The sequence below is a fragment of the Lacerta agilis genome, chromosome 9 (assembly GCF_009819535.1).
Source record: "Lacerta agilis isolate rLacAgi1 chromosome 9, rLacAgi1.pri, whole genome shotgun sequence".
Taxonomy (NCBI): domain Eukaryota; kingdom Metazoa; phylum Chordata; class Lepidosauria; order Squamata; family Lacertidae; genus Lacerta; species Lacerta agilis.
In genome coordinates, this window is record NC_046320.1 from 37051110 (window position 1) to 37063341 (window position 12232).

The window sequence follows — 12232 nt, forward strand, 5'->3', positions numbered from 1 at the left end:
AACATGCTTTATATAGGTTTGGATAACGCCTGTTAATAAATGGTTTGGGTCGGCAAGTAATCTTTGCATGTTCTTCTGGTACAGTAGGTTATGATGCTCACCACCCTTCTGAATCTCCTTTGTTCCTGGGGATGTGGATATCAGCCTGAGCCACAGAATGGCCAAGAGAATAGGGCTAGAAAGAAATTATTGGTTAGCTGCTTGGCAGATGTCAAGGCACTACAAACTACTGGAACTAGGGCAGCTTTGCAGGACGGACAGAAGGCCTCAGTACTTCAGAATCATGTGCAAACTTGTCCATAGAGATTAGCCATGTTCTTTCATTTGCTGTACTTCCTATCGGATTGCACCAGAATTTTAGCACCCAAAACCATATAGTAATAAGTTAGATGCGAAGGTGGTTAAAAAATGGCCACCAATTAAAAAAAGGGGGGGCACCAACACCACAGCTTCAAACTCTTATTCAGAGATCCAGAGATCCAATTTGCATTATTATTATTTTTTAAAAAAGACTGACATAGAATTTATGATCTACTCAGTGCTAAAGTTTATCATTGGGGAAACAGAGGAAAATGGGAGATGCAACACCCAACACATGGGAGACAAATCTACTCAATGGCAAAGTTTCTCACTGGGAAAATATAGAAAGAAGAGGCATGCAAAAATTAGTATATTTATGTACGTATGCATGCCTGAACTGGCCTGAATTTTTTGTTCACTTTGTACTAGAACAAGTAATAATATATACAAGGTATATATACAAGGTATATATGTGTATCTGAAGAAGTGTGCATGCACACGAAAGCTCATACCAAGAACAAACACAGTTGGTCTCTAAGGTGCTACTGAAAAGAATTTTCTATTTTGTTTCGACTATGGCAGACCAACACGGCTACCCACCTGTATATACAAGGTACTTAGGCATAAGAACTGCACTGGAGCCAAAGTTGTGTCTTGCTATTCTGTTCCAAATTATTTGCTAATTAGTGCTACACAACCTACAAGAAGAAGAAGAGTTTGGATTTGATATCCCGCTTTTCACTACCTGAAGGAGTCTCAAAGCGGCTAACATTCTCCTTCCCCTTCCTGCCCCACAACAAACACTCTGTGAGGTGAGTGGGGCTGAGAGACGTCAAAGAAGTGTGACTAGTCCAAGGTCACCCAGCAGCTGCATGTGGAGGAGTGGGGACGTGAACCCGGTTCACCAGATTACGAGTCTACCACTCTTAACCACTACACCACACTAGCTCTCAAGTCTGTGATTTAAAGTTCGTAGCTGGTGTGTGAGTTGAATAGACAGGCTCTGGTGCTTGCTGAAATGTTTAGTCAGCTTCGCATTTGAGTTGCTTAAAGAATAACAAGTCTTTACTTTTTTTCTCTTCTTGCTAATACATTCTAAATGCTGTGTTGCATCCCTACTAAGCATTGAATTTCCTTGTAGATATCCTATTAAGGTTAATAGAATCTTAGCATTCTTCATTAATACATTTTCAAGTGGATTACCTTTTAAACTATATAAAACAGCCACTTTTTTAGCTTAAGGATCAACTCACTCTTCCTAAATGGGGTGGCTATTTATGGATTGTCACAAAAGTGGATGTGGTTTAAATAATACTGCAATATATCTCACCACAGTGGAGGAGACAATATTACAGACTTGTGTCTGGACTCTTTCTTTGTTATTTAAGTGACTTTGCTAACACATGAGAAGGAAGAGACAATCTTTCAGATATCTTGGTCCAAAGCTATACAGAAATAGTTTTGTAGCCTCTGTGAGTAGAGGCTGTTATAAGCAGTGGGCATATGTATACGCCAATGGCATCCAAGAGTGCAAAGTGGGGAATTGGTTAATGGAGTCTTTGACAGAGAACCCGCAGGCCGCACACTGCCTTGTTGGGCATGGTGTGTGGGAAGCAAGGCCAAAATTTGACGCCACACCCAGCCCTCACCCATTACCTAGGCTTTGGGAAGGGGGTGGGTGGTCTTTAGGATCCATGCCTCATTGCCAAAGACCAGTGCCTTGCTTACCCAGCTTTGGGAAGGCATCAAATATTTTTGGGGAGAGCATCAAATATTGTTGAGGGCCACCAGGAAAGGCCTGAAGGGCAGCATGGTGTAGGAGGAATATTGGTGTAAGGAAGAGAATCCTCTCTTTCTCCTACTACTGCCAGCACATTTTCTACCTTGATATTAAGGGGAAGAGTTTGGGGAAAAGATTGGACCCCCTTTTTGTTGTTGAAAATTGATCTTTAGATCCTATTCAAGACTTACAGCAAGCTGTTTTCCACTTCATTGGAAAAACAGCTTAGTATGTGAATCCCACTTAGAAATTGAAATGTCTTTGTATTCTTGCATCAATGTCTGATGAACAATTTATTCAATTGAACCCTAAATACCCAATAAGAATTTTAACTAATTTCTTCACAAAGTAAATTTTACTTCTCACATATCTCAACTCTCTCTCTCTCTCTCTCTCTCTCTCTCTCTCTCTCTCTCTCTCTCTCTCTTTAAAAAAGAGAGAATAGAAGGTGGTAACAGATTATAACTTCATAATTGTAACTAGAATCTTTTATGCAGTTCTGTTAGGTTTTCCACGCATACTGCCAAAAGAGGTTTTTCAGTCTGTGGCTTCTTCCAGTTATGTCTTCCATCTGTTTCCTTTCCTTTATTCTTTCATCATTCTGGTTTCTAGCTTCCCCTTCTGGCTTAGGGTGCTTTTTACAGAGACTTTTTTGTGTGCAAGAAAACTGCTAGCTTGGGCCAAGATCCCACATAGTCCAGCACTTTACCCCATGACACTCTTCAAACAAATGTCCCTGGAAATTTGCAAATCAGATATAATAACAGCATCTGCTAAACAGGGGTGGATTGCTCCAGAATGTGAAGGTTCAATTTTTTAGATATCTTGATGAATCTGTACTGATTAGACCCCTCCTGCATAAATGTGTTGTTCCTTTTTAAACCCACCTAACCTACTGGCTATTACATAAAAAATAATATTGGGGGGTGGTGGTGTCAACCACATATTATTAATGTATTGCATGAATAAATGCTTCTATTTTGTATGTTTAATCAGTCTCATTGGATGATTGTGGTGTAGTGTTTTGAAGGACATGTGGTTCCAGAATTGGCCTGCACAATCACTTACAGACTTACTGTTAAAACTGTGTTTATGGAAGACAATCTTATGAATGATCGCCAAAGAAGAAGAAGGAGAAGAGTGTTTTGAAGTACTGAACACTGAATATTCCTTTCCCATGCCGTTCTTATGAAAAATATTTTAAAATGGTGCATCCTCCCAGTTTCCTTCCTTATAAAGTGAAATGGCACCAATCCCACTTAATATTATTAGGGAAACTTCTGCTTCTTTGAATGCAAATGTTATATTCTTAGCCCAATCTAAATGCTTAATGACACATCGAAGAATTCTAAAAGATTAGTGAGGAAACAGCCATCTTTACAGAAGCCATGCTGATTCTTCCTAAGCAAGGCTTGTTCTTCTGTACTGCTACAGGACCAATCTGATTGCTCTGGCCCACAAGCCACATTAGTTTCAGTTCAAAGCCTTAACACATTGTACATTCCTGGGATGACCTTAAAATGACAGTTCAACTGTACTGGTAAATCACAAACCAACTGGCTATATCTGCAATTTTACTTCACAATTTTCTTTTTGTGAAGAACAAATTGGCTGCAGACTTACACCTTCACAGTTCAAATTTGCTTTTGTTTGAGAGCTTTATTGTCAGCAAGAATGTACAGGGGGAACATATTCATAGCCACTCACAATATTTGGATCCTGCAATATCTGAAAGCTGCAATTTTATGTTGCCACATCTTCATTTCTGCTGCGATGATTACTTCCTCACCAAGATAAAGAATGCCACATTTAAATGATTGTAGAATGGTTCTATGACTTCATCTCCTGCTTTACCTCTGCATGGGAGAAGTATCTCTGAAACATTTGAAGAGAGGACAACCAAACTCTCTTTCTGCTCCAACTGTGCTTGTGCATGGTTTTTGCTCTGCTCAGCTCAATTTTAATTTGCTGTCACAACATGGGCTCACTAGTTTTCTATGTCTGGAGAATCTCTCCTGCCCTCTAGTTGTCTGCTTTTCTGCTGCATCATTTCTTTTTTTCTGTATCAAATAGTTTGATGATAGTCATTGCATTATTAGGGTGTTCTCTGTTAATTTTGCAGTAATATTTATACTTTTGGTGGTGGTGTTTTTTGAGTTGCTTTCTCAAGTTTCCTAAAAAGTTATATTCAAAATAGCTCATGGAAAATTCAAGGATAACAAGTTGCTTTAAGATGCATCTTACATTGACTAGGGGGACTAAAGTTTATATATTCTCTCTCTCTCTCTCTCTCTCTCTCTCTCTCTCTCTCTCTCTCTCTCTCTCACACACACACACACACACACACACAGGGCCAGTGGTGGCATAGGGGGTTGAGGGTCAGGCTAGGACCAGGGGGACCAGGGTTTTAATCCCTGCCCAGCCAGCAAGACCACTGGATTATGTTGGGAGAGGAAACCTATCTTCACAGGATTGTCAAGAGGGTAAAGTGGCCAAGAGACTGATACTGATGAATTGGAAGAATAAAGATAATCAATGGATCAACAATATGGCAACACTCACAACTTTTGAATGGACTTCTTACAGACATAGACTTTGTTTGAGTTTATACAGTTTATACAGAATGTATCTACATCTGTGACCCCCTTTGTGCTCTCAATGGCCCATCACCTCAAGAGGAAGCCAGCTTGGCTTATATTTTAACGTTTACTGGATCCAGGGCTTCAGGAAGCTAGGCTGGTTTGACTAGCTTTTAACACTTGCTGGATCCAGGGATCAAATGCGAGTTTGGCACCCACAAACTCATAACAGCACACCACAGTAACCTTTCTCCGCATTGTCCTCAATTGAGATGGATCTTCATTTGTATGCTCTTAACTTACCAATAAATCTATTGATTTTGTGTTACAGTGGGTGGACATCCAATATTAAAGGCAGCTGATATTCGAGTCGCTGGAGCTTTAGTAGCTGCATCAATGCGAGAAAGGAAGAGGAAAGAACAGGAAGCAAACCAAGCTGCTGCTGTAACAGAGAACAGTGTCTAACATAGGATGCAATTCATGCCCAGTTGTAATAAATGGCATCATCAATTTGATTCTAAAGATACTGGATTGTAAACAAACTTCAGTTTCCTCTGATGAAAATTCCCAGTATACAATTGAAAGCATTTCATTTTTAAATCATCAGATGTAGACAGAATATAGCAGAAAAATCACTCTTGAGCCCATACTATACACTAGATTCCTATATGGTTAGAAACAATTTCAGTAGGATTTAGAAACCTAATGTGTAATTTTTTTTTAAATCCCATGTTTATTTGTTTGGATCATAATAGGCACTGTTCTTCTGTTTTTGTCTTTCTGTATTCTGTATGGCAGCATCTAACATCAAATAAATGTGTCAGTGTTTTTTGCCCAAGAAATTTTACAGCCTTTCTGGTGCCTTTTGATCTCAAAGTTGTTCTGTGTGCATTTCAAAACAAACTAACTTGCATCAAGCGCTTTAACAATATATTCCCTAAATCTGCAAAAAGACGGTGTAAGGTCAGTAAAGGAAAGCCTTTACCTTTCAATAGTCACTTTTCTATAAATAAATTGGCACTTGATCCTCATCAAAGAGCAAGAAATATTGGATATGCTCTCTGAGTGTCCACTGTAGTTTTTTGAGCCAACTACCTGATGGAAGTCATCACTTATATGTAAATGAACTGTCAATGGTTTGCCACTGTTGGCAATCACTGGACTGTGAAGGGTATGTCTTAATAAGAACCAAAGCTCTTCACAGACTTTGATTTACTGGAAATAAAATAGAAAAGTCCTCTGGGATTACGAAGGACACTTGTTTCAGATAAAATGTCTAGACAGTAGCAATATATCTGGGGCTTTTATTATAGCAAAACTGCAAATTAGAATGGAGTGCAGAGAAAGTTCCAGTGACCCAACTGAGTTCAAAAACACTGCTTCCCACTGATCTTTTTTCCCCAAAGCCTAAAGACATAGTAAGATCACGAGCAAGCCCCTCTAAACAAGAAATAAAACAAAGCATTATGTCCAAGGTTTCAAAGGGCAATGTTTATTGAGCATTCATTTGATTTGTTTGCAAGGGTGGTTAGACAATGTTGGCTGTTTAGCGAGCACTTGTCCTGACTTGTTTGCGGGAAGGTTAGATGCTGTTACGTCAAGCAAGTGTTCTCCCACACTTTCCAGAGCATGTTCCCGTTGCATTCCTTATTGCAAAAAATCAGGTCTTTGGGGGAAGCGAGACCTGAATTTGATGGTATGTGATTGGGTCCTGCCCAAAGATAGCAACAGCCTGGAAGCACCCAAAGTTGCAGTTCACCAATATTTTTCCTATGAGATTGTATCAACATAAAAAGGCCATGGATGGCAGGCAACTTGAATAATTTTCCAGTTTAAGAGCTGCTCCTTTCAAAATTCCAAGTTGACTTTTCCACAAATACTTCTGACTGGGGGAAGGGGGGTGAAATCATACTGAATCAAATTCCATTAACATTGAAATGTGAATGGAATGCTCTTCAATGGAAAAAAAAGAGCTAGCTATGTATTCTAAAGCAGGGATGGGTGAATATATCAATTTTATTTCTCCCAGTTCCTCATTTTTCCAATCTTAAGTTTTGTTCTCCATATTTCTACATTGTTTTGTGATTTTTTTAAAAAAAGTTCTCATGAAAATTTACCAATCTTTTGCTGTGTGTTTCTACTATACACATTTTTATTTTATGTTACCTAGCAAAGCAATTCCCCCAACATAATGCATTTTTGAATGTTATCCCAGTATACAAATTTTTGTATGTATTACTTGCTGAAGAACTGCATCTCAAAGTGCAGATTTTGAAGGAAGGCTGTGTTTTGGCTCCAGTATGGTTTTGGAAAATGCAAATTTGATAAGCTTGCCTTCAGATGTGAACAGAGTCAAATTTCAACCCCATCTGTATTCTAGAGTTAAATTACTTTCCATTTAAAACGATCTTATCAGGATCAACCCATGCATTTTTAAATGGATTATTCAATCTACTCATTAAAAAAAGCCACCCCACCCCCCAAAATAACTGGAATTGGATCAGGAGCTGCATCAGAGACCATTCGTTCATTTAGCTCAGAACTATTTGCTATGACTCTTCAGGGATACTGCAGAGCTCTAATAGAGCCCTGCTGAGATCCTCATGACTGGAGGTGTGAAAAATTCACCCCGGAACATTTATGTGCAAAGCATCTTCTTTACTTCTGAGCTACAGTCCCCTCTCCACACATCCTTCACCCACCAGGCTGCCCTCCTGCTGCACACACAGGCACACTCCTGGGATACACTGACTGCCCACAGAGATTCTCTCCACAGTTCAGGATTGAATTTTGTTGCAGAGTATTTTTGGAAACAGTAGAACATACTGTAGTGAAGATGATTAGAATTGTGCTACCTTTTAAACCGAACTGTTGTGTGAAGAGAGACACAGTCTGGTTTTCTTCTGCATGGTTGCTTCATCATTTATTATTAGTAATTAAATTGCTATACCGTCCGTCATCCAAAGATCATAGGATGGTTTACAATACAAAAATGCAAAAATACATAATAACAAACGAAAACAATGACCTCCTGAGATTTTAGTACCTCTGCTAATCTAGAGCCTAAAAAGGAGACAGGACTGAGTAAGAAAACTGATACCAAAATGGTGGTTAATGGTATCAGTTTGATTCTTTAGGTCTTATCTGTAATGTTAATTTTGTTGCATGGTCATATGTATGCTTAAGTTGCCTCTTTAGACCTTTGGCTAATTAAACAATCCAAGGCCTTTTAAACTGGGTAGGGAGTATAATTGTTTTGTTTGTTACTATGCTACATATTTTTGTGTTTTTACTGTATATACTTGAGTATAAGCCTAGTTTTTCAGCACATATTTTGTGCTGAAAAAGCTGCCCTCGGCTTATACTCGAGTGAGGCGGGCGGTGGGGGCGGCGAGAAAAAAACCCTTTCTCTTCGCTCGTGCCGCCACCCGCTCTCCCCAGTCAACCATTCCTTAAGAAGTGTACAAGAACGGCGGTTCTTTACTCTTCCCAGGCAGCTTGTTCCATTCCTGAACTGCTCACATAAATGCAAACTTGGCAAAGGAAGAAGAGGAAGGAGCAGCCCAAAGGGCTGCTTTCGGGCTGCTCGTTCCTCCTCCTCCTCCACAGCGGCAAAGGTGAACCGGCTTATACTCGAGTCAATAAGTTTTCCCAGGTTTTTGTAGGAAAATTAGGTGCCTCGGTTTATATTCGGGTCGGCTTATACTCGGGTATATACGGTATATAGCAAACCACCCTGTAATCCTCAAATGAAGGGTAGTATATAAGTTTAATAATTAGAATAATAAAATATCGGGTATCATAGGTGGGATGTACTATCCATCTGTCAAAGTGGCCAATGGGTGGGTGTGGGGTGTTCAATATACTTTTCCTTCCTCCTGTTTTAGGAAGAATATGTCTTCTCTGTTATTTTCTTCCTGCTTTTCAGATTTCATAATTCCAAGTGACTTTATATACTTATTTGAATACTTGCATGATTTCCTTAAAAAAAAGTTAAATGTGAGGTTAAATACGTTCAGTTTTCATAAGGTACTTTAATGTTCCTCCCCCCCCCCCCCGGTGTGTGGAGTTTTTTTAAAAAACCAATAAGCTTAAGTCTGTAGTATCTGTGGGTTTGTATGTGTTATGTGAGGCAGAATTAAGCAGTGTGTTTATGTGTGCCATTCATCTAGTTTTTTATTTGTATATTTATAGTACAATAGTGTACATGTCTACTCCAAAATGTTGCACTGAATTCAATGAAACGTACTCTCAGCTAAGCAGATACTGGGTGGAATTCAACTACATAGATCCATTAACTCATTAATTTCCACTTGCGCAATGGAACTCCCTGTACTTCTACCCTCCCTGCATTTTCCCAAAATCTGTTCTAGAGGATTGGAGGACCATATTTAGGGAGGCATAGGGTACCCAAAGAGAGGAAGGAGAAGTTCTTTTGTGCAGCCAAGAGTCCTTGCAGTAGCAGGTCTATTTAATTGGATGCTGCCTTTAGTAACAATTGTCTTCATTGAGTTGGATCCAAAGTTCACTTCCGCCAGCTGGATCATCCTCTGAGTGGACACTCCAGAACAGTGTGGCTGGTGGTGCTGGGAGCTGTGGAGGGAAGGAGAATTTCATTATATCACACCCACACACCCACATTGGTATTCGCAGATGCATTATCTCGTTTCTTTTAAAGAAGAAAGTTATTTGTTTGTGTTTATATCCAGTGATAAAACAGGTATTTTGATCATTTGCTGGTATAAAGAGAGCAAAGCCTAAGGGGGAACGTTTGTTTCTATTGTGTTATTAAAGTAACCCTGTTATTGAGACTCTTTGCACCGGCATTACTATCCTTTAGGTAGTGAATGCCTATGCAAATTCTCAGAGGTGGGGAGAAATGTAACGGACCAACCCTGTGCCTGGGTGTGAGCAAGTGCCCAGCACTCGAAGAGTTAACACCCACTCTAGATGACTGGCAGCACAATCGCAGAGGTGGGTCTTTTCCACCTTTTAAAAGGGGAGAATGGCAGTTGGGGCGGTTGTTGTGGGTTGTGGGTCAGGGAGTGAGGGTGAGAGGGAGAGCGGGTTGGAGGATAGGCTTAGGTTAGGAAAGGAAAGTTTTTATCTGATTTCATGTTGTAACCAAGCTTATGAACCTAATAGAAAAACATTGTAACCGCATTCTACCTTAACTTCCTTTATATATAAGTTACCTCAATAAACATATTTTTGTTGTTCAACGTTTGTGGACTCGGGCAGTGCGTCAGTACCTCTAGAGGTGTGGTTGAGGGGATAAGCACTAGAGGTTTCCTTGAGGAAAAGGGGACGGGTGGCTTATTTACCTAACACACAGAGGACTGGGCAGGGAAGCCAAAGGTGCCACGCAGTTGCCAGAAAGGAAAGGGCAAGCTGCAGCAGTTTGGGAACCCAGGGCGGGAGAATCCCAAGGTGGCAGGAGTTTCACTTTAAGAACGTGGAGAACTGAGGTGCCCCTAGGACATCTCTCATAACAGCATTGTGGGGATTCATTTTAGTCGTCGGTGAACCCTAGGGAGAGACACAGTCAGGGGAAACGTTTTACAGTTGTGAGGGCTCTTGGTGGGACACTGAAAGGGCCCGTCACAAGCTGTGCCTTTAATTTGTTTCTGTGCTGTTTACAAACATTACAGCCACAGAAGAAGAGAGTTGTGGCATAACTGAGAATATTCCAATGGCTTAGACAGACAGAGAACTCTTCCTATATTCCCACGGCATGCTGGGGTGCCCCATAGGTGGTAGCACAGGGCTACAGGGGAGGGTGAGTAGCCCAAGCACCTTGGCAACCAGGTGACTCTTACTATCTTGCTGTGCTGCAATATGGTGGCTCCCAAGACAGCTGTATGATGCAAGAAGAAACGGAAGTGTCCCTCATATTGCAGAAAACAGGTGTGAGGAACCAGATTTGTCTGGTGGACTGGGTACTTATCTCCCCCATCCCCTGCAGGCCAAGTTCAGCAGGTGGCTGGGACACCACAATAATACCCAGTATCAGGTGATCCATTTTAGCCTGGTTTGTGGCACTTTGAATCCCAGACATTCAGCTGATCATCAAGGCTCCCTGGCACTTCTCACAGCTTTCTCACTCAGGGTGCCATGCTCAGGGCTTTGCAGGTACTCTGATCAGATTGGCCCAGCCATATCTTCTACCTACCTCACACTTAATATCACCATAGGCAGTTGGGTGACTCGTTGTCTCTCCCAAAAGGAAAGAAGGAAGAACTCCCTAGTTTCCTAGTCAACACAGGGATGCATTCACTTCCCTCTACCCCACAGCACAATGGCTGGACTTCATGTACTTTCAAAGCTCTGCTATAGAATTGCTGAAAAGGGCCCCCAACTGCAATGAATGTGTGAAGCACAAAGCTTGGACTGGCGGTTGTGCTCCATTCTATTGGCACGGATACTTGCAAATCTCAGTAATAGGATTGTTATATTGTGTATTTAATTAAGGATGTTTATATTTCAATGTTTGTAGAATTAGTTTTTATACTTCACAAAGGGATTAGAAGCCAATTTGAGCATTAAGTGGAATCTAAATTAATTACTTAATAATAATGGTAATAGTAATAATAATAATAAAAATATTGCTGTGTTAGGAAAAACAATATTGTTGTGCATCAGTAATAAATTGTAATAATAATAATAATAATAATAATAATAATAATAATAATATACTATGAAAAACAGTCCCACTTGATACATTCACAAGTGAACTTTATGTGAAAACCTCTTTGTCCATGCAAAATCAGCTGCAATCTCTTCATAGACTCTTTAGTTCTTTTTGCTACTGCTTCAGCATGAATTACAGTTTTGGAAGAGATTATGTTTCATGTATTGTACATTTTCCTGTTGTTTGTGTTTCCCACCAATATTGCAGCTCAGCTTATGAGAAACCACCATAAGACCCTCGTTACATAAATTTACCAAGTGCTGTTAGTTTATTTCAGCCTGTGGGGCAGAAATCCAGTTTAATCTCTCAGTGATTTCACCGAGTTGTACACACTCATGTTCCACAGCAGTATATTATCCTTTTATAAAATACCTATAAAATATATTTTCTTCCATGCTGCCTGTTGCAGAATTCTGTTCTTGTTTTGAGATATCCCTTGAGCTATTTATACTCCCCTGTGCAGATGGTATCATTATTTTGAGATATTCCTTGAGCTGTTTGCTTTTCTGTGCAGATGTAATTCTATTTTTTCCCCAAGATATCATCTCCCAATATTCTATTCACTTGCCCATTGTTTAGTTTCTCAGCAAAGCTGTTATTTTTCTGCTGTGAAGGACTCAAACAGTCTTAAAAACAAAACAAGAACCCCTTTAAGCTATTTTTAGCTTAAGATTCCATGAACTATACCGACAGAAGAACTCCTGGGTTTGTTTTTATAGTGGAGCTGTTCAAGACATACCCCTGCAGCTGAGAGAAATATAACTGTATCATAATATTGGATGTCACAAGTGGTATAAATATCCATACTATGAGTAAGGCAAAAGACTTCCCAAAATTAATTTATTGCATGAACTGAAACTGGTGGTTTATGCAAATTATATA

At 39.9% G+C, this 12232-nt stretch overlaps 1 protein-coding gene across 1 annotated transcript in view; it reads left to right on the top strand.

The window, feature by feature from the left end:
• The window catches only part of IQCM (IQ motif containing M), a 74844-nt gene extending 69343 nt beyond the window's left edge, over nt 1-5501 (top strand). The window contains exon 10 of the mRNA XM_033160814.1: nt 4991-5501. Coding sequence (XP_033016705.1) covers nt 4991-5124 — 134 coding nt within the window. The 3' untranslated portion in view covers nt 5125-5501. The remainder of the gene's footprint in view (nt 1-4990) is intronic.
• The last annotated feature ends 6731 nt before the right edge of the window (nt 5502-12232 follow it).